Source organism: Ovis canadensis, chromosome 11 (genome assembly GCF_042477335.2).
Source record: "Ovis canadensis isolate MfBH-ARS-UI-01 breed Bighorn chromosome 11, ARS-UI_OviCan_v2, whole genome shotgun sequence".
NCBI classification, from domain to species: domain Eukaryota; kingdom Metazoa; phylum Chordata; class Mammalia; order Artiodactyla; family Bovidae; genus Ovis; species Ovis canadensis.
Genome location: NC_091255.1, coordinates 53580523 through 53603503, shown reverse-complemented (window position 1 = coordinate 53603503; position 22981 = coordinate 53580523). Strand labels below are relative to the sequence as shown.

The window sequence follows — 22981 nt, the reverse complement described above, 5'->3', positions numbered from 1 at the left end:
CGGCGCCCCACTGGCCTGGGTCGCTGCGCCCGGGAGCCTCCGCATGTCATGTCCCGGCTGCGCCTCTGGCTCCTCCTTACCTGGCAACCGTTGTGGCTTTTGGTTCAGGCAGCTCAGCCTCTGGAGTGGGCCCAGGGCCCTGTCCAGTTGACCTCGGACCCCCCAGGGCTGACTGAGCCCTGGTCTTCACACTCCTCTGACCTCCCGCCCGAATCGCCCCATGCACTCACACCCCTGGCAGAGCCGGGGGTTTTTAATTACTTGACTTCCTCCTCTCCAGACCACATGTTGGCCCTGCCTCATGAGGATCTGAGTGAGACTCTGGTTCCATACCTGGACTCGGATTCAGCTGGAGAGCTGTTGGCAGGGCCAGATAATTTTGCTATTCTACACGAGGATCTGGATGACAAGCTAACCCAGCATCAAAAGCTCCCAGCAGCGGTTCCAGTGCTAGATTGGGACCAGAATCAAGCCTTGGTTCTGCCTCCTCGACACAAAAGTAAGGCTAAAACTGTAGGTCTAGATCAGGCTGAAAATCACCAATCATTTGAAATACTTGTTCCACCTCTAGGTAGTAAGAGCTCAAAACCAACGAAGTTTATTGTTTCACCCTCAAACCTGAAGAAAGATCTTGTTAAGCATCGACCTCTTGCCAAAGTTGTTGTTGGAACTACAAGACAACTTGGAAAAAAAAATCAGGGTCTAGAAGAACTGCAGGATGATTATTTAGATTCCAATATGGATGCCTTTTATCCTGAGGAGAGCCTACCTACGGATTTTCTGGGAAGCCCAGATCAACCTCCAGAGCCCCCTGAGGCTGAAATTTCTTCATCTCAGCAGGCGTACCACACTCGCCGACCATTGCCCACCGAGCAGTTGGAATCTTTATCCCAACAAGAGTCGCCTGAGGAGGCTGAATCTTTTCAGGAGGAGGCCCAGGCTCAGCATCTGGAGCCCACTGAAGAGGTAGAACCACCTCTACTTCAACAGGAGGCTCTGTCTCAGCCTTCAGAGGCCCCTGAGGAAGTAGAAACCTCAAGCCCTGAGGAGGCCCTAGCCCAGCCTTTGGAGACACCTAAGGAGACTGTAGCTCGACCAGTAGCACATCATAAAGTTCAGCAGTCACACTTGCATAATGTCACTGTTAAACCTCTGGATCTGGTGCTTACCTTGACTCCAGAGGTTACTAAAGAGGTGGAACCTTCTCCAGTCCAGCAGGAGGTCCTATCTCAGCTTCCAGAGCACTTTGAGGAGGTTGAACCTCTTCCAGCCCAACAGGAGGGCCCATCTGAGTTTCCAGAGCAACAGGAAGGGGTTGAAACTCCAGTCCAGCCGGAGGACCTATCTCAGCCTGCAAAGCACCCTGAGACAGTTGCATCTGTGCTCCATCAAGAGACCCCAACTCAAGCTCCAGGGTTCCCTACTGAGTATGTACTCCAAATTCCAATTAGCGATGAGGTAATAGTTCAACATGGCATTCAACATCAGGTTCATTCAAACCTGCACAATGTTACATTTCAACCTCATAATTTGAAACTTGCCATCACTCCTACAATCATTAAGAAAACTAAATTTCCTGCAACTCAGCAGAAGCCTCCAGAGACCCTGGGGGAGGCTGAACTTTCAAGTGAGCAGGAGCAACCAGCTCAGCCTTCTGAGCTTACTGGGGAAGTTGAAGCTATTCCAAGCCAGCAGGAGACCACAGGCCAGACCCCCGAGGAAGTGGAGCCTTCTTCAAGTGAACAGGAGCAACTAACTCAGCCTTCTGAGCCTACTGGGGAAGTTGAACCCTCTCTCACCCAGCAGGAGACCCTGACTCAGCTGTCAGACTCTTTTGGAGTAGCTGGATCTTCTCCAGTCCAGGAGGAAGATGCTGCTCTGTCTCCAGAGTCCCCTAATGAGGCTGAATCTTTCCCCACCCAGCAGGAGACCCTAGCTCTGTCTCCAGTGGAGACAGAATCTGCTGCAACCCTGGTGGAGCAACCTACTCAACATTCAAGCATATCCAATGTCACTGTCAAACCTGCAGATCTAGAGCTTACCGTAACCACAGAACCCACTCCGGTGGCAGGACTTTCTCCAAGTCAGCAGATGCCTTTGGCTCAGTCCTCAGTGCCCCTTACTAATGCAGAATCTTCTGCATCCCCGCCAGAGGCCCCCACACTGCTTTCACAGTTGCCCGAGGAAGCTGAACCTTTGCCAGTTCAAGTGCCAGCTCCAGTCCCATCTCCAGAAGCTGTTACCCAAATTACACCTTCAGAACAACAGGAGACCCCAGCTCAGGATCTACAGGCTCATGAGACTGTACCTTCTCCACCCCAGCAGGAGGCCACAGCTCAGCGTCCAGAGCTCCCTAATGAAATTATAGTTCTCTCTCCAGAACATCATGTGACAACAGTTTCTTCTCTGGGTCAGCTTCTGCAGCGGCCCAGCGCCACTGTCAAACCTGTGGATCTTGCACTCACCATCACTCCAGCATTCACTAATAAGGTTAAAACGTCTCCACCCCAAAAGGAAACCTTAGCTCAGTCTACAGTGTCCCCTGGGCAGTTAAAACCTTTGTCAGTCCAGCAAGAGGTTTCAAATCAGCCACCGACTGCCTCTGAAAATGAACTTTTTGTGGTCCAGCATGAGCAACCAGCTCAGCCTCCAAAGGACACCAACGATGCTGCTACTCAAACTTTAGTAGAGAATGAGGTAACAGTCTCACCTCTGGGTCCAGTGTTACCTCATATCACTGCTAAATCCGTGGATCTGGCGGTTGCCCTAACTCCAGGCCCCACTAAAGAGCTTGAACATTCTCCAGTGCAGCTGGAGAATGCTGCTCATACTCCAGATCCCCCTGGGGGGATCAAGCTTCCTTTAGCCCAGGGGGGACACCCAGCTCAGTCTCCAGTTCCCCAGGGGAGCTCAACTGTATCTCTCAAGCCCCCCAAGGAGGTGGTGTCTTCTCCCACACAGCAGGTGCTTCAGACTCAGACATCAGAACCCCCTGCAAAGATGGAACCACTTCCAGCCCCTCAGGGGACCCTTCCTCACCTTCTACAGCCCCCTCAGAATGTAGGATCTTCTCCAAACCAAGAGGAGTTCCCAGCCCCACCCCTTAAAGAGATAGAACCTTCTCCAGCCCAGCAGGGCTCCCCATCTCAGCCTCCAGTGCCACCTACAGAGGTTGTAGCACAAACTCCAATGCTTTACGAGGTGACAGTTTCAACACCAGGACAGGATCAGACTCATTCAAACTTAACCAGTGCCACCATCAAACCTTTGGCCCAGAAGCCTACCATAACTCCAGAACCTTCTACACCCCTGGAGGCGACAATTCCTAATCCAGAGCAGGTTCAGGTTCAACATCCAACCTTGACTGAGGTCACAGTTCAACCTTTGGACCTTGAACTGAGCATAAAGCCAGAGCCTACCAAGGAGGAAGAACCTTCTCCAACCATGCAGGAGCTACCACCTCAGCCTGTACAGCCACCTAAGGAGGTTGTGGCTGATTCAACTCCAGGCCAGTATCAAGCTCAGAATCCAACACTGCCAAGCATCACAGTTCAGCCTCTCAACCCGGAGCCTACTGTAACTCCAGAGCCTACTGTAGAAGCTGAATCTTCTACAGCTCTTCGCCCCAAACCCCCTGAGGTGACACTTCCAAATCCAGAGCAAGTTCAGTCTCAATTGACAGAATTCACAGCTCAACCTTTGGACCTGGAACTTACCATAACTCCAGAATCTACGAATGAGGCTGAATCTTCTCCAGCCATGCAGGAGAGCCCAGCTCAGCATCCAGTGCAGCAAGAGGTGACTGTTCCAATGCCAGCTGAGAGCCAACTGCTGCCCAGTGTCACAGTTCAACCATCGGGCCAGAGGCCTAACACAACTCCAGAACCTACGACAGAGGCTGAATATTCCACAGGCCTACAGCAGACTGCAGCTATTCCACCATACCCCGAGTTAACACAGCCACATCCAAAGCCAGTTCAGTCTCAGCGCCCAGCCTTGAGTGGGGTCACCTTCCAATCTTTGGACCTGGAACTTACACTAACTCCGGAATCCACTGTGGAGGTTGAACCTTCTCCAACTGCGCAGCAGACCCAAGCTCAGCCTCCAAAACCCATTAAGGAAGTTGTAGCTCAGCCGCCATTGTATTCCGAGGTGACAGGTCCAGCACTCGAGGCGGCGTCGCCCGGCGTCACCGCTTATCATGTGGACCTGGAGCTTACTGTAACTCCAGAGCCTGCTACATCTGAACATTCTACTGCCCTGCCACAGACCACAGCTCCTCCTCCAGAACAGCCTGAGGGGACACTTGCCCAGCCAAACCTGACTGAAGTCACGATTCAGCCTATGGACGTGGAAGTTAACGTTACCGCAGTGAATAATACGGAGGCTGAACCTCCTCCAACCCTTCAGGAGACCCCAAGCAAGGATCAAAGTCAGCCTCCAACATCACCCAGCATCACAACTCATCATGCAAACCTGGAGCTTACCATAACCCCGGAACCTGCTATGGTGTCTGAATATTCTACCACCCTGCAGCAGACCACGGCTCCCCCAGAGGTGACACTTCCTCTGCCAAACCTGACTCAAGCCACAATCCCAACTGTGGACCTGGGAGTTAGCATATCTCAACAACCAAGGTCATCTGAGATGATATCTCGGATGGTTCTTTTTCCTTTGACTCCATTTTCGGTACCCAGAAGTCCCCCTGGTATAAAACATATCCTAGGAAAGAAGCAACCAGTACAGAATGCCACCACAACCATCAATGTATGTAAGCTCTGTACCTGCAAAGATGAGACGCTGTCATGTGTTGGTCTGAGTGCAAAGCAGAAGCTCCACAGAGTGCCTGAGCCAGGGCCCAACTCCTACAATGGCACCTTCACCATCTTGTAAGAACGGCCTTTCTTTATTTGTTCTCTGCATTCTCCCTAATGTGGCAGCCCCTCTTCCAGGTTTTCCTGGGTCTTTCTCATCTCCCCAACCCATACTGACTGACTTGCCATTTTTAACCTTTCATTTGTCAACGATTCCTTATATTCATTCTCCTCCTTACTATTGTTGCCTCTTCTCCAGTCTTTTACTTATAATCACCCCTATTCGTTTTCCTTCTCTAATTTTTACCCCATTATTTAATTCCTCAACATCTACTCTTCTCCCATCTTTGCTCCATCCTCTTTACAGCAACATGTCCCTCTCCCCACCTCATTGGTGGTGAAACAACAAATGGTTAAGAGTAGAGATTCCAGAGCTGAACTGCCTGGGTTTGAACCCATGTCTGTAATTTGCTAGCTTTGTGACTCAATTTCTGCATCTGTAAAGTGGGAATGATGATAGTTGTCATCTCATAGGATTGTTGTGAGATTTAGATGAGTTAATACATGTAAAGCTCTTACACCAGTGCCTAACATATATGGGCTTTCCTGGTGCCTCAAATGGTTAAGAATCTACCTGCAATGTGGGAGACCCAGGTTCTACCCCTGGGTCAGGAAGATCCCCTGGAGAAGGAAATTTCCATTTCCAGTATTCTTGCCTAGAGAATTCCATGGACAGAGGAGCCTGGCAGGTTCCATGGGGTCTCAAAGAGTCAGACCCAACTGAGCGACTAACACACACAATACATGTAAAATGCATGTAAAACACCAGTGCCTAGCATATATGTTAGTGTTAGCTATTATTATATTTAGTTCCTCAGTTATATCTAGAACTCATCTTTGTCCCCTGATTTCTATGTATAACACCCATTTTGTGCCCAACACAGGGCTAAGTACTGTGGGCACCACAGAAGTATGACATTGTCTGCAGAACATGGCAATGATAGGTGAGAAGAAAGGGGATGTGCTTTAAAAGGGAGATAATATGCAGTTAAGCATTAAAAGAGATACAGATATCTGCTGTAGTTCACCAGGACCTGTAATCATTAGGTTGTGGAGGTCACGGAAAGCTGTATGGATAAGTTAAAATTTCAGCTGGGACTTAAAACATTGGCTGTGATTTGTTAGAGAAAAAACAGAGAGCACGGTCTAGGCAAATGTGTGCCTGCGAGGATGATCAGGATTTCATAGATTAGTCTGGCTGTAAAAAGAAGCGGGTTGGTGGTGGTGGTTTAGTAGCTAAGTCATATCTGACTCTTTTTGACCCCGTGGACTGTAGCCCACCAGGCACCTCCACCCATGGGATTTCCCAGGCAGGAATTCTGGAATGGATTGCCATTTCCTTCTCCAAGGGATCTTCCTGACCCAGGGATCAAACCCACATCTGCATTGGCAAGTGAATTCCTTATCGCTGAGCCACCAGGGAAGCCCAAAAGATTGGGTTAGAGAACAATGAAAGCTACGATTATGGAAAACCTTGGCTACCCTAATGGAGGTTTGAAAGTGATGATGTGAGATATGCGGAGCCACTGAAAGTTTTCAAGCAAGAAAGACAAATGATTAAAACAAGAGAATTATTAAGACCAAATAGAATGGTCTAGGAAAATCTAGGGGTAAAGTGAGAAAGGGCTGAATTAGAGTGGTTGTGAGAAGAGTAGAAAGAAAATCATGAGAGCATGACAAAGGCAAAACCAACTAGATGTAGTCATTGACTAGCGTTGGTGGACTTGGGTATGTGGGAAAGAGAAAAATCGCGTATGTTGATGGGGCTTCCCAGGTGGTGCTAGTGGTAAAGAACCCACCTGCCAAAGCAGGAGACATAAGAGACATGGGTTGATTCCCTGGCTTGGGAAGATCCCCTGGAGAAGGAAATGGCAACCCACTCCAGTATTCTTGCCTGGAGAATTCAATGGAGAGAGGAGCCTGGCAGGTTACAGTCCCTGGAGTTGCAAAGAGTTGGACACAACTGAAGTGACTTAGCATGCATGCGCGATGGGGGGAATGATGGTGGTATAACAAGTGGAAATACAGCAGTTGGGAAGGAGAGCTAGTTAGAGGAAGATGAGTTCCGTTTTAAACATTTATGGTTTGATCCCTGGGTTGGGAAGATCACCCAGAAAAGGGAATGCCTACTCACTCCAGTATTCTTGCCTGGATAATCTCATGAACAGAGGAGCCTGGCGGGTTTATAGTCCAGAAGGTCACAGAGTTGGACTAAGCACACACACTGGGAAGCTGTGGGAATTAAAAATCTGGTTTTTTCTGCATTTGAATATTACCCATAAGGTGGCCATGGTTCTTTTACATATTCTCTTCATTCTTTTCCTGCCTGTTCAAGGATATAACCTGTGTTTCTTCACAGAAATTTCCAAGGAAACTATATTTCTTACATTGATGAAAATATATGGAAGGCATACCGTTGGGCTGAGAAACTGTGAGTATATGATGTCCAAATGTGAATACAAACTGCTAACTGTCTTGTAAGATCCTTCTTGGTCCAGAATTTTGAGGTCAATAGCTGTGAGAAAAGGTATTTCCCCTTTCATCTCCCAAAGCAACCTATTGATTGAAATTCTGTGTTTATTTTAAAGATTAAATTTGGCAGGCTCTATTTAAAGTCAGTAATTTATTTTCCATTATATGAGTATTATATGATTATATTCTCATTATGTAAAAATAACAGGTATAGTAAAAACCCTCCTTGCTCCCTAAACCCCATTCAGGCTGCTTTGAGTTTAGTATATATCCTTCCAGACTCTTTCCTATACATTTGAATACATATATATTTCCAGATAACCAAATAGGTTTCTTGTATGATTTTCTTACCTTTTTTACACAAATGAAACATCTTGCAACTTGATTCTTTCATTTCATGATGTCTTAGATTTCTTTCATTCCTAGTACATAGAGTGCTAACACATTCATTTCAACTCCTGCATAATATTCCATAGTATAAATGTATCACAGTTTAATAATGCTCCTATTGAAGGACATTTGTATGTCCAGTTTTCTTGTTGCATGCATTGCTGCAATGAATATCCTCATACGGGCACCTTTGTGAATCTGGTCAGGTATTTCTGTAGAATAGATATCTAGAAATGGGATTATTGGGGTGAAGACTATGTAGATATAAATTTTTCAGTTCAGTTCAGTCTCTCAGTCGTGTCTGACTCTGGGACCCCATAAACTGCAGCATGCCAGGCCTCCCTGTCCATCACCAACTCCCAGAGTTTACCCAAACTCATGTCCATTGAGTCGGTGATGCCATCCAACCACCTCATCCTCTGTTATCGCCCTCTCCTCCTCCCTCAATCTTTCCCAGCATCAGGGTCTTTTCAAATGAGTCAGCTCTTCACATGAGGTGGCCAAATTATTGGAGTTTCAGCTTCAACATCAGTCCTTCCAATGAACACCCAGGACTGATCTCCTTTAGAATGGACTAGTTGGATCTCCTTGCAGTCCAAGGGACTCTCAAGAGTCTTCTCCAACACCACAGTTCAAAAGGATCAATTCTTCTGCCCTCAGCTTTCTTTATAGTCCAACTCTCACATCCATACATGACTACTGGAAAACCATAGTCTTGACTAGACAGACCTTTGTTGGCAAAGTAATGCCTCCGCTTTCTAATATGCTATCTAGGTTGGTCATAACTTTCCTTCCAAAGAGTAAGCGTCTTTTAATTTCATGGCTGCAATCACCATCTGCAGTGATTTTGGAGCCCCCAAAAATAAAGTCTGACACTGTTTCCACTGTTTCCCCATCTATTTCCCAAGAAGTGATGGGACCAGATGCCATGATCTTTGTTTTCTGAATGTTGAGTTTTAAACCAACTTTTTCACTCTGCTCTTTCACTTTCATCACTCTCTTTAGTTTCTCTTCACTTTCTGCCCTAAGGGTGATGTCATCTGCATATCTGAGGTTATTGATATTTCTCCTGGCAACCTTTTTTTTTTTCTCCTGGCAATCTTGATTCCAGCTTGTGCTTCATCCAGCCCAGCATTTCTCATGATGTACTCTGCATAGAAGTTAAATAAGCAGGGTGACAATATATAGCCTTGATGTACTCCTTTTCCTATTTGGAACCAGTCTGTTGTTCCATGTCCAGTTCTAACCATTGCTTCCTGACCTGCATACAGGTTTCTCAAGAGGCAGGTCAGGTGGTCTGGTATGCCCATCTCTTTCAGAATTCTCCGCAGTTTATTGTGATCCACACAGTCCAAGGCTTTGGCATAGTCAATAAAGCAGAAGTAGATGTTTTTCTGGAACTCTCTTGCTTTTTTGATGATCCAGAGGATGTTGGCAGTTTGATCTCTGGTTCCTCTGGCTTGTCTAAATCCAGCTTGAACATCTGGAAGTCCATGGTTCATGTACTGTTGAAGCCTGGCTTGGAGAATTTTGAGCATTACACTACTAGTGTGTGAGATGAGTGCAATTGTGTGGTAGTCTGAGCATTCTTTGGCATTGCCTTTCTTTGGAATTGGAATGAAAACTGACCTTTTCCAGTCCTGTGGCTACTGCTGAGTTTTCCAAATTTGCTGGCATATTAAGTGCAGCACTTTCACAGCATCATCTTTTAGGATTTGAAATAGCATCCCTGGAATTCCATCACCGCCACTAGCTTTGTTTGTAGTGATGCTTCCTAAGGCCCCCTTGAATTCACTTTCCAGGATGTCTGGCTCTAGGTGAGTGTGAGTGATCACACCATCGTGATTATCTGGGTCATGAAGATCTTTTCTGTATAGTTCTTCTGTGTATTTTTGCCACCTCTTCTTAATATCTTCTGCTTCTGTTTGGTCCATACCATCTCTGTCCTTTATCTAGCCCATCTTTGCATGAAATGTTCCCTTGGTAGCTCTAATTTTCTTGAAGAGATCTCTAGTCTTTCCTATTCTGTTGTTTTCCTCTATTTCTTTGCGTTGATCACTGAGGAAGGCTTTCTTATCTCTTCTTGCTATTTTTTGGAACTCTGCATTCAAATGGGTATGTCTTTCCTTTTCTCCTTTGCTTTTCGCTTCTCTTCTTTTCACAGCTATTTGTAAGGCCTCCCCAGACAGCCATTTTGCTTTTTTGCATTTCTTTTCCATGGGGATGGTCTTGATCCCTGTCTCCTGTACAGTGTCATGAACCTCCGTCCATAGTTCATCAGGCACTATCAGATCTAATCCCTTAAATCTATTTCTCACTTCCACTGTATTGTCATAAGGGATTTGATTTAGGTCATACCTGAATGGTCTAGTGGTTTTCCCCACTTTCTTCAATTTCAGTCTAAATTTGGCAACAAGGAATTCATGATCCGAGCCACAGTCAGCTCCCTGTTTTGGTTTTGCTGACTGTATAGAGCTTCTCCATCTTTGGCTGCAAAGAATATAATCAATCTGATTTCGGTGTTGACCGTGTTCTACTCCAATCAACATGCCATGATGACATTCATTTCTCCCACATTCCTTCTACCATTGGATATTCTCTGCCCCGCCCCCCTGCTCTTTTTTTGTCTGATCTGATGGGTGAATCAAAGAGGTCTGATCTGAATTTGAATTTTTCTGATCACTTATGAATTTAAATGTCTGTATATGTTTACTGAACATTTGTCTTTCTAAACTGCCCTTAGTCCATTTTTCTGTTACTGTTTTTTTAAATTGATTTGTAGAAAAAGTCTGCTTAGATACATAAGTGATTTTGGAAAAAAAAAACATTCAAAGTAATTAACTAGTATTTTTCATGACCGTTTGTGGTCATATCATTCATTCAACTTGAATAAACCAGTCATAAATGAATTCTGAATTAATAATAAAAGACATAACAGTCAATCTGAAAATAGGGATTATGACCACCCTTAGAGACATGTTCCTTTAGTTTGACTATCTTATTGGTAAGGAAAAACTACTAGAACCAGGCAATTTTTTAAAATTTACAGATTTCGTAACTACAAAATGTAGTTTATATTTCCCATGATAGTATCTAACTTGGAGATTTTATTTCCCAAACTTGTAAGAAGAATGAAAGTCATGTGGCACAAGAAATAGATTAACATTCGTTTCCTCTGAGGAGTAGAGGGCAATGGTAGACTAAGGGACAGAGGTAAGAGAAAAAGTTTGGATTGTGTACTAATATCTTTGGGATTTTGAGCCCTGTGAATATATACTACATATTTTGTGAAAAATAAATTTGAATTAAAAAGTTAACTGTTAAAAAGCCCATGTTTGGGAAGTGATACAGTATAACATGAATCTGGTAAGATTTGAAGATTTCTCAGCCAGCTTGAGGTTTATACCTTATAAACAGAGGTTCCTAACTTGGTGTCAGTGGTTCCCCAGGGCAGAATTTTTTAATCTCCCTCCTGATCCCCCATGTATGTCTCTTTGGCGTATAATCTACAGAAGCTTATATTCTTGGGATAATGTTTTTAAGTGTATAATACGTCAAAATAGATAGAAAAACAAAGGAAACCGACTATATTGAAACACTGACTAGTTTTCAGAATAGTTTAAAAATCAGTGATATAGTAATAAACATGCTTCTCTTAGCACACTAAATAACAAGATAGTGGTAGGTCAATAAATGTTATACCTCAGGGTAGTGATGTGAATAAATGATATTTTGAGATATCTGCAATGTACATGTGATATGAAATGACCTGTGATTTCTATTGGGGACCAAGTTAACTACTGCTGATCTACTGTGATTTGTTGCCTATATTCATAATGGAAGGAAATGCTGATTTTACTGAGAGATTGTGAAAATTGAGATGTAATTTTGTTTCCCATCCAAGTTTAGCCCTCTGAATTCAGTCTACTCTGTTCATAGACCTCTGCCCTAAAAGGATGGTCCAGAAACGGAAAATTGCACGTATACTTTTACATGTGTTCCAGACAGTGCAGTTTTCTAGGGAAAAGGACATTTTTTTAAATGAAATTCTCAACGGATTCTTATCTCAAAAGATTTAGTCACAAATGTAGGGGAGAAGATATTTCTTTCCCTGTACTTATCCTCATGAATGATGGTAAATGGATGATTTGTTTTAAATAAAAGTATCAGATAGTTGATAACCCGTCACTTTTTGAATTCATTCAATAAATATTTTTTTGAGTGTCTCCTATGTGCCAGGAACTGTTTTACATGCTGGAAGACAGGCCTCAAAACAAAAAAGACCAAGTATTCCAGTTCTTAAGGGGGTTACAAATATATAAAAATAAGTAAGTAAGTATAATAGATAAATAGACATAATCTTAAGTATTGATGAATACTTTGGAGAGAAAGAAAGCAGACAAAGTCGAGTAAATCACTTCTAGAATGGCCTGCTATTTGGCCTGCCACTCAACTATATGTATAGTTGAGTCAAAGAAACACTGAGCCCTCTCAGTTTTCTAGAAGTTGCAGAATGGAAAGAAGGATAATTGTCTATAAATATAAAATCAAGAATGAATGTGAAACTTAGAAGATTGCCTTAGATAAGAACCCTGGTCAGAAGTAAAACATGGATGTTTCTTAAACGTTACTTCATGCCTGGTTTTAATATTTTCATGGTGTGAGAAAGTTTTCGATCTGGCTTTAACTCTTGATTCCCTATAGTTTTAGATTTCTTGCCTCAGTCAGAATGAATATTTGGAGTTCTACAGATCAGTAGACTTTATTTCAGTTAGTTGCTTATTTGAAGCTCTTTTGGGGGGTACTTTTTGGTGACTGACATTCTCAGTCTACACTTTACTTCTAGGTTGAATTTATTACTGTTATTTTTAAAAATTTTAATATCCTGTCATCCAAACAAGTCCACAAAAAGAAACCCCATTCATTTAAAATACATATTCTTGGTTACTCTCTGTCCTCCCACAATATTCAAACTCCAGCTAGTCTGATATGGGCATCAGCCAATCAAAGAAGACAGTGCAGTGAAGAGTTGATGATCAGCCCCGTCTCTTCACTGTCCTGATTGAGTCCTTGTCAGTGTTCAGACTTACAACTAGTACATACGAGTTTCACTTCTGTCTCAACCTTTTTCATATATCATTATTTCCTGTGACTTTTGTAAATCACCTATGGTATACACAGTTTTTTTTACACGATGTGGGGAGGTAGAGTTCTTTCCAACTTTTGAAGTTATGAAAAAGGTTACTATAAACGTCGTTGGGCATATTGATTTGAGCTTTCCAGGTGGAGCTAGTAGTAAAGAACCTGCCTACAAATGCAGGAGACATTAGAGCTGCAGGTTCAATCCCTGGATTGGGAAGACCCCCTGGAGGAGGAAATGACAAGTCACTCCAGTATTCTTGCCTAGGAAATCCCATGGATAGAGGAATCTGGTGGCCTACAGTCTGTAGAGTCGCTTCTGTCTTGACCTTTTTCATATATCATTATTTCCTGCAACTTTTGTATATCACCTATGGTGTACTTGGTTTTGTTATGTGACATGGGGAGGTAGAGTTCTTTCCAACTTTCAAAGTTATGGAAAGGGTTACTATAAACGTCGTTGGACATACCCATTTGTTTTTTCTTTTTGAATCATTTCCATGGAAATGTGAAACCACTACTTAACCGAGGTGAGTAGTCAGTCTTAGCACCGGCTGTTGACCGTTCCTCCTTCACCTGTCCATCACTGCTGTTCTTTCTAACATGGTGAATTTCAAATTGAGGTCAGGATCTTTGAAGCATTTTCAGGACTCCGAGAGTTCTTTGTGGGAATTCTGTGGGAATGAAGTCTTCTGTGTTTTTGTTTTAGTGATCCTTTAAAAATGTATATGCCTTTAAAAATGTATGTGCCTGTATTCTATATAATATGAAGCATCTTATAACTGAGTTGCAGAGTTTCCAGGTAGTAATACTTTAATTCTCATAAGCTATGAGTAAAGAATTAATTTATGAGATGGAATCAAGCTATGAAGTGGAATTAATATGAATATGTGACCAAGATACACTGTGAGTGAAAAACAATGTTTTAAATGCAGCACTCAGTGAAAATATTCACAAGGCAACATAGCATGTGTTCAGATCCCCGAGACTCCTGAAGGATGTACCACTGTTAATATTGCAAGGAAGGGGATTCTTGCAGGCAAGAGAAACTGACCTCTGATATCTTTATAGAGAATCTGATATCTTTCTTCTGTGCTAAAGTCAGAGAGAGAGCTGTGATTGGAAAGGTCTGCCCAGGGACTCCTCAGATGTTGACAGGATTCTTTTCTGACATGAGTGGTATCACACAGGGATTTGTTTCATAATTATTAAACTGAACAATTGTATATATTTTATGTATATTTTTAAAATATGCAAATAATTTTCAAAAAAGTTTTACTAGAGGAAAAAAATCAAATGACTTCATTTGCAGCCCTGATACAGTTCTGTGTGGAACTTCCCAATAAGGTTTGGGAAAAGAGAAGAGGGAAGGACACCTCTGCAATGTTGGTGCTGCCCAGAGTTGAATTCTAAGAGAAATCCTGTGATCTAGAGAGTGGGCATTAACTAAATGATCTGTGTGATTTGGTGGGAAGAGTGGATGGAGAGAGTGTGTGTGTGTGTGTGTGTGTGTGTGTGTGTGTGTGTGTGAGAGAGAGAGAGAGAGAGATGGAGAGAGATGGACACAAAGGATGTGAAGAGAAAGGTTTAAATGAAAACAGAACAGAAATTGCCACCCCTAAATTAAATAAAAATTAGGGTGTTTAGATGGCACCATTACTTAGCTTCCTCCACTTACAGGAGTACTATGTAGTAAATGGTTATAGTTATTTTGCATTTTGATTGAGAAATAACCTTTTCATTTTTCAGAATTCTCAGTGAAAATTCTTTGACTGAATTACACAAGGACTCATTTGAAGGCTTGCTATCCCTCCAATATTTGTAAGTTAATTAGTGAATCATATTTATTGATGAGAACTTCTCTATAAAATAACTACAGGGTTCAAATTACATAATCTCTTCAATTTCTTCCACCTATACAATTCTACAATTTTGTAAGTCTGTGTAAGGCCCAAGCCCATCTCTACCATTAAATACCTCCTAATCATTTTTTAATTTAATTATTTAGGCAAGCTATAGATAGGAAAAAACCCTTTAGTTGTAGAGGAAAAGTGGTAATGGGATCTGAGCAATTATAGACTCCCACGTCTATAACATTATATATAAATGTTCATATACTGTCTGCTTATATTTTGTTCATGACTCAAATCTGAACCATGGTCCATTTTTATGCAGCCTGTAAGTTAAAAATGATTTTTAAAGGGTTGTAAATGAAAAAAAAAAAAGAGAGAAGGAAAGAAATATATGTGACAGAGGCTGTGTGGCCTGCAAAACCTAAGATATTTACTCCCTGGCCTTTTTGGAAAAGGTTTGAAAAACTTGTTTTACTAAAATGAGAGGAATGAAAGTTAACTTCAAATTGTCACCCACAGGAAAGAAATTATGGAGCACTTGCATTAGTGTGAATGCCATTAACTCATGATTTTGATAATTTAATCTAAGCTAAAACTGGAGCAGTTCAGTTTAGTCACTCAGTCATGTCCGACTCTGTGACCCCATGAATCGCAGCACGCCAGGCCTCCCTGTCCATCACCAACTCCCAGAGTTCACTCAAACTCACGTCCATCGAGTCAGTGATGCCATCCAGCCATCTCATCCTCTGACATCCCCTTTTCCTCCTGCCCCCAATCCCTCCCAGCATCAGAGTCTTTTCCAATGAGTCAAACTCTTCGCATGAGGTGGCCAAAGTACTGGGGTTTCAGCTTTAGCATCATTCCTTCCAAAGGACACCGAGGACTGATCTCCTTTAGAATGGACTGGTTGGATCTCCTTGCAGTCCAAGGGACTCTCCAACACCACAGTTCAAAACCATCAATTCTTTGGCACTCAGCTTTCACCACAGTCCAACTCTCACATCCATACATGACCACAGGAAAAACCATAGCCTTGACTAGATGGACCTTTGTTGGCAAAGTAATGTCTCTGCTTTTGAATATGCTATCTAGGTTGGTCATAACTTTCCTTCCAAGGAGTAAGCGTCTTTTAATTTCATGGCTGCAATCACCATCTGCAGTGATTTTGGAGCCCCCCAAAATAAAGTCTGACACTGTTTCCACTGTTTCCCCATCTATTTCCCAAGAAGTGATGGGACCAGATGCCATGATCTTCGTTTTCTGAATGCTGAGCTTTAAGCCAACTTTTTCACTCTCCTCTTTTACTTTCATCAAGAGGCTCTTTTGTTCCTCTTCACTTTCTGCCATAAGGGTGGTGTCATCTGCATATCTGAGGTTATTGATATTTCTCCCGGCAATCTTGTGCTTCATCCAGCCCAGCGTTCCTCATGATGTACTCTGCATAGAAGTTAAATAAGCAGGGTGACAATATACAGCCTTGACGTACTCCTTTTCCTGTTTGGAACCAGTCTGTTGTTCCATGTCCAGTTCTAACTGTTGCTTCCTGACCTGCACATAGGTTTCTCAAGAGGCAGTTCAGGTGGTCTGGTATGCCCATCTCTTTCAGAATTTTCCACAGTGTATTGTGATCCACACAGTCAAAGGCTTTGGCATAGTCAATAAAGCAGAAGTAGATGTTTTTCTGGAACTCTTGCTTTTTCGATGATCCAGCGGATGTTGGCAATTTGATCTCTGGTTCCTCTGCCTTTTCTAAAACCAGCTTGAACATCTGGAAGTACACGGTTCACGTACTGCTAAAGCCTGGCTTGGAGAATTTTGAGCATTACTTTACTAGCATGTGAGATGAGTGCAATTGTGTGGTAGTTTGAGCATTCTTCGGCATTGCCTTTCTTTGGAATTGAAATGAACACTGACCTTTTCCAGTCCTGTGGCCACAGCTGAGTTTTCCAAATTTGCTGGCATATTGAGTGCAGCACTTTCACAGCATCATCTTTCAGGACTTGAAATAGCTCAACTGGAATTCTATCACCTCCACTAGCTTTGTTCGTAGTGATGCTTTCTAAGGCCCACTTGACTTCACATTCCAGGATGTCTGGTTCTAGGTGAGTGATCACACCATCGTGATTATCTGGGTCGTGAAGATCTTTTTTGTACAGTTCTTCTGTGTATTTTTTGCCACCTTTTCTTAATATCTTCTGCTTCTGTTAGGTCCATACCATTTCTGTCCTTTATCAAGCCCATGTTTGCATGAAATGTTCCCTTGGTATCTCTAATTTTCTTGAAGAGATCTCTAGTCTTTCCCATTCTGTTGTTTTCCTCTATTTCTTTGCGTTGATCGTTGAGGAAGGCTTTCTTATCTCTCCTTGCTATTCTTTGGAACTCTGCATTCAGATGCTTATATCTTTCCTTTTCTCCTTTGCTTTTTGCTTCTCTTCTTTTCACAGCTATTTGTAAGGCCTCCTCAGACAGCCATTTTGCTTTTTTGCATTTCTTTTCCATGGGGATGGTCTTGATCCCTGTCTCCTGTACAATGTCACAAACCTCTGTCCATAGTTTATCAGATGCTATTAAAGCAATGCTGTTTAAATGGCACCTTGAAGGGCCATTGGTATCATCACATAGAAATCTTGGTAAGAATAAGCTTGTGAAAGGAAAGTGAGAGAAAGATAAAAACACAGGAAAATGTTAAATATATAACTTTAAACACTAAAATGTTAAATATTTAAACAGATGAACTATGTAAACAGTACTTTGTCAAGAACACATTAAGTTATCAAAAGAACAGACTGTTGTTAAGGATTTCATGGAGCAATTGCATGAAATTAAAAATGTTAAAGATGATGTATAAGTGGTATATTTAGAAATGTTTACAGAAATAAACATATAAGAAATGCCCCTAACTTCACTAGGTACAAAACAAAAATCTCTCCAGCCTCTGTTTTTTGGCCACACTGTGTGGCTTGCAGGATCTTAGTTCGTCCACCAGGGACTGAATCCAGGCCCCTGGCAGTGGAAGTGCTGAGTCCTAACCACTGGACCTCCAGGGAATACCCTCTCTAGCTTCTTTATCCAAGAAGAAATGCTTGCATAATGTTTTTGTTTATTTGGGATAAGGAGATACCATGTTCTTTGCTTTAAAAGCTCAATTTTTGTCCTTTGTCCATGGCATCCAAGATGTGTATGTTATTAACCATTATTAAGCCAATTTATGATGCTGTTTAACAAGTAGATTATTTTTGCAAATATAAAAGAGTTAAGGGAGATGAGTATATAAAGAATCTCACCTCACCCTAACAATAGTTCTTTAATTATCAAATCTTCAAAGCCTTAAGGGCAACCATTTTCTTTTCTCCTGTCTGGGCTCCAAACCTTACAAACACGGTTTGGAGAAAAACAAAGATAATTACTCAGTGGATTAGGCCCTTTGTTCAGTTCAGTTCAGTCGCTCAGTCGTGTCCGACTCTTTGCGACCCCATGAATTGCAGCATGCCAGGCCTCCCTGTCCATCACCAACTCCCAGAGTTCACTCAGACTCATGCCCATCGAGTCAGTGATGCCATCCAGCCATCTCATCCTCTGTCGTCCCCTTCTCCTCCTGCCCCCAATCCCTCCCAGCATCAGAGTCTTTTCCAATGAGTCAACTCTTCGCATGAGGTAGCCAAAGTACTGGGGTTTCAGCTTTAGCATCATTGCTTCCAAAGAAATCCCAGGGCTGATCTTCAGAATGGACTGGTTGGATCTTCTTGCAGTCCAAGGGACGCTCCAACACCACAGTTCAAAACCATCAATTCTTTGGCACTCAGCTTTCACCACAGTCCAACTCTCACATCCATACATGACCACTGGAAAAACCATAGCCTTGACTAGATGGACCTTTGTTGGCAAAGTAATGTCTCTGCTTTTGAATATGCTATCTAGGTTGGTCATAACTTTCCTTCCAAGGAGTAAGTGTCTTTTAATTTCATGGCTGCAATCACCATCTGCAGTGATTTTGGAGCCCCCCAAAATAAAGTCTGACACTGTTTCCACTGTTTCCCCATCTATTTCCCAAGAAGTGATGGGACCAGATGCCATGATCTTCGTTTTCTGAATGTTGAGCTTTAAGCCAACTTTTTCACTCTCCTCTTTCACTTTCATCAAGAGGCTCTTTAGTTCCTCTTCACTTTCTGCCATAAGGATGGTGTCATCTGCATATCTGAGGTTATTGATATTTCTCCTAGCCATCTGGATTCCAGCTTGTGCTTCTTCCAGCCCAGCGTTCCTCATGATGTACTCTGCGTATAAGTTACATAAGCAGAGTGACAATATACAGCCTTGACGTACTCCTTTTCCTATTTGGAACCAGTCTGTTGTTCCATGTCCAGTTCTAACTGTTGCTTCCTGACCTGCATATAGGCTTCTCAAGAGGCAGGTCAGGGGGTCTGGTATGCGCATCTCTTTCAGAACTCTCCACAGTTTATTGTGGCCCTTCGTTACTACTTTATAAGCTGATTATTTCATGTTAGCATCCATATGCTCATTCTTTTTTAAAAGTGCCAGTCAATAAAAAAGCTAAAAAGGAATATGCTAAGAACTTAGCCTAGTGTTGGAAACACAAAGGTGGTTAAGCTAGGATTCCTCCTAGCAATTCATGATCTCACAGAGAAAATAAACATAGAAACTCAAACCATAACGACAAAGTGCTGTAGAGGCACAGAAGAGGGAGCCACACAGGAATAAAGCTACATTTCTTTTAAGACAGTCATTTTCTTCTTATTCACTCCCTACTTGTTGATTTTATAAATATTTGAGTTTGCTTTATGTCCATGTGTTGGCTGCAAGCATGATAGACAACGTGCATAAACAGGATCTAACCCATGCATTCAAGGAGTTTTACGCTGAGAGAAAATGGGATGCAAAAATAGCTTTCTTTTTTTAAAAAAGGAAATGAATAAGGGTAATGAGAGCTGTAAGTAGGTGTTGGAGCATAGAAGAGGGCAGAAAGACTTCTAACTGGATCAGGGAAGATGTTGCTAAAGCAATGCCGTTCAAACGGAAACTTGAAGGGCCATTGGTATCATCAGATAGACATCTTGGGAAGAATAAGCTCGCAAAAGAAAATTGGGAGAAAGACAAAACACAGGAAAAACACTTTGATTACCCATAAAGTTCCAGTGGGGAGAGTAGGAGATGAGAGCCAGATTATCAAGGGCATTGGGGACCAAGCCCATAATATCATGCCAAGCGACTGTGTTACCACAGCAGTGCTCTAGGACAGAGAGCCTGCAGCAGAATTAGTCACCTGGAGGGCTTGTTGAAACACAAGCTCCACCTCTGTAGTTAATGATTCAATCCGTCCAGAGTAGGGCTGAGTATTTGTATCTTCAGTAAGTTCACAAATGGTGCTGGTATTTAAGGACTACTTCTGGAAATTGGCTCAGATGGTAAAGAATCTGCCTGCAATGAGGGAGACCTTGGTTCAATCCCTGGGTTGGGAAGAGGCCCTGGAGAAGGGAACGGCTCCCTGCTCCAGTATTCTGGCCTAGAGAATGCCGTGGTCTGAGGAGCCTGACAGGCTACAGCCCATGGGTTCGCAAGGAGTCGGACACGACTGAGCGACTTTCACTTTCTGAAGAGTTAAACTGATGATCGTGTAGAGGCTGGCTTAGGAATGGAGAGAGCAGAGATAGAAACACCAGTCAGAAGACAGTTATACCCATCCAGGTGGAATGAGACACAAGCTGATATCAATGGAAACAGGATAGTCAGCTATAGTCAAGAGTGGGTATTTTCAAATAAAAATCAGTATGATAGAAAGTATAATCCTGAATTAGGTAAAGTTACATATCAATGAGGGGAGTAACTTCCTTTCAGGTTGTATGAAAATATATCTTTTATTTCTGCTAGTACTGAATTAGCCTAGAAAAACAGAACTAAATTGGGAGGTGTGTAAATATAAGAAAATTACTTTTAATGTTAGAAATTGTAATTAGAGAATAAAAACTTTGAGCTCATAATCTAGAATTTGAAGAGACTACAAAAGGTGGGAATCTAATCAATTCTGCTGTCAGGAAAGATTACCTCCAAAATCTATCAAGATCTATAGTTGTAGCTCAAAGGGTAGAGAATCTGCCTGCAAGGCAGGAGACCAAGGTTTGATCCCTGGGTTGAGAAGTTCCTCTGGAGAAGGGAATGGCAATCCACTCCAGTGTTCTTGCCTGGAGAATTCCATGGACAGAGAAGCCTGGCAGGCTACAGTCTATGGGGTCGCAAAGAGTTGGACATGACTGAGTGACTAACAGTCCATAGTGATAGCTGCCTTCCAGGTGATTATGATATAAACTTTAAAAAAGTTCTATAGTTATATATTTTATTTATAGAGATTTCTTGAGAGAGGTGAAGGCAGGGTTAGGGACTCTGGAAGGTTCAAATAACAATTCCTAAGGTTTGGAGTTTAGACCCAAGCTATGTATTTATTATTATCATTCTAACCTCTACTAGTTATTCCTATTAAATAGATATCTAATAGCTAATTGAGGCAATATTTTCCTTTTACTTTTCCTAGAGATTTATCCTGCAATAAAATACAGTCTATTGAAAGACGTTCATTTGAACCACTTCCTTTTTTGCAGTTTATGTAAGTTACAAATATAACTTCATTATATTTGGAATTTTTAGAAAACTTAATTTTTATCAAATTAATTTGTTACTCATTTAAAAATATCATTAAAATTATATAACAAGTCTTTTTTGTCTCTGGCAAATATTGAGTGTGAGAATTATTACACGGATCAGAGTGAATCGTTATAGAACAGTGGTTCCCAACCAGGGTGATTTTGCATGAAGTGACATTTGGCAATGTCTGGAGACATTTTTCGGAGAAGGCAATGGCACCCTACTCCAGTACTCTTGCCTGGAAAATCCCATGGAAGGAGCCTGGTAGGCTGCAGTCCATGGGGTCGCTAAGAGTCAGACACGACTGAGCGACTTCACTTTCACTTTCCACTTTCACGCATTGGAGAAGGCAATGGCAACCCACTTCAGTGTTCTTGCCTGGAGAATCCCAGGGAAGGGCGAGCCTGGTGGGCTGCCGTCTCCGGGGTCGCACAGAGTCGGACACGACTGAAGCGACTTAGCAGTAGCAGCAGCAGGAGACGTTTTTGGTTGTTAGAACTGTATGTGCTACTGACATCTAGTGGACAGAGGCCAGAGATGCAGCTAAACATTCAACAGTGTGCAGGAAAGCCCCAGGACAAGATAGAATTATCCAGTCTCAAATGTCACTAGTGCTGCTTTTCTAGAGAAATAAAGATCACTCAACATAAGCATTTATTGAGCATTTGCTAAATGCACCACATATATAATCATTAAAGTGTAAATCATATTATCTTCCACATTGACATTTCTTTACTGTGTGGAGGGAGTACTGGTGTTATTTTCATCATATATAAATTAGATTTACCGCCAAAGGATAAGCGTTTTGAAAGAATATATATTTTTCTTCTTCTTTTGCTTGTGTCTTTTTTTGTAGAAATCTTGGTTGCAATTTACTCACAGAACTGAGCTTTGGAACATTTCAGGCCTGGCATGGAATGCAGTTTTTACACAAGTTGTAAGTGAAATAGAAGATGAATACATGTATAAAACTATGTGTAAAAACATCATACAGTTATTGGTTACCTGGGTGTAAGCCTAGTATGAATCTTGAAAATTATGTCCTGAGATCCTTTTTTTTTTTTATCTCAAATGAGGAAACTAAGGTACAAAGAGGTCAAGAGACTTGTCTAACTCCTAAGTATGAAACAGTTTGGTTTCCATAGTACTGATCTTTGGCACAGGCAATAAAAGGCACCAAGCAAAAACATTCAAATTAGCACTGTCATGGAATCCCACTGATCCTGCTCCAATACGGGAAGGGTCCATGACGTTCCATTTTTGAATTTAACTTTGATTCCTGCTCATGCTCAAAGTTCCTAACTTCTTAAAAGCTATGCAAGGCGAAACTGCAAAGATCTAAGTTTAGCACACATTTCTTCATGGAACAAAAGGTGTGTATGCTTCCTCAACCATTAGCTTCTTTTAAACGGTAAAGGAAAAGGAATTCCTGAACATCCACCACAGGGCTCTCCCCCATCACCCAGATCCTTGTTTTCCAAAGAGTATGCCTCTGAAGTGAATGATCTGTGGCCGGTAGGAATCTTTCAGTTATGGAAAAAGTTGATGTTTTTGTTCAGCTGTAGTGTGAAAAATATAAAGAAAATACATTGCTGTAGC

At 42.2% G+C, this 22981-nt stretch overlaps 1 protein-coding gene across 1 annotated transcript in view; it reads left to right on the top strand.

Annotated features, from left to right (window-relative positions):
• The first annotated feature begins 48 nt into the window (after positions 1–48).
• Positions 49–22981, top strand: part of LOC138415488 (leucine-rich repeat-containing protein 37A3-like) — a 49835-nt gene continuing 26902 nt past the window's right edge. The window contains exons 1-9 of the mRNA XM_069544107.1: positions 49–2043; positions 2629–2697; positions 3049–4106; positions 4206–4432; positions 4727–4889; positions 7234–7305; positions 14625–14696; positions 21273–21344; positions 22239–22319. Coding sequence (XP_069400208.1) covers positions 49–2043; positions 2629–2697; positions 3049–4106; positions 4206–4432; positions 4727–4889; positions 7234–7305; positions 14625–14696; positions 21273–21344; positions 22239–22319 — 3809 coding nt within the window. The remainder of the gene's footprint in view (positions 2044–2628; positions 2698–3048; positions 4107–4205; positions 4433–4726; positions 4890–7233; positions 7306–14624; positions 14697–21272; positions 21345–22238; positions 22320–22981) is intronic.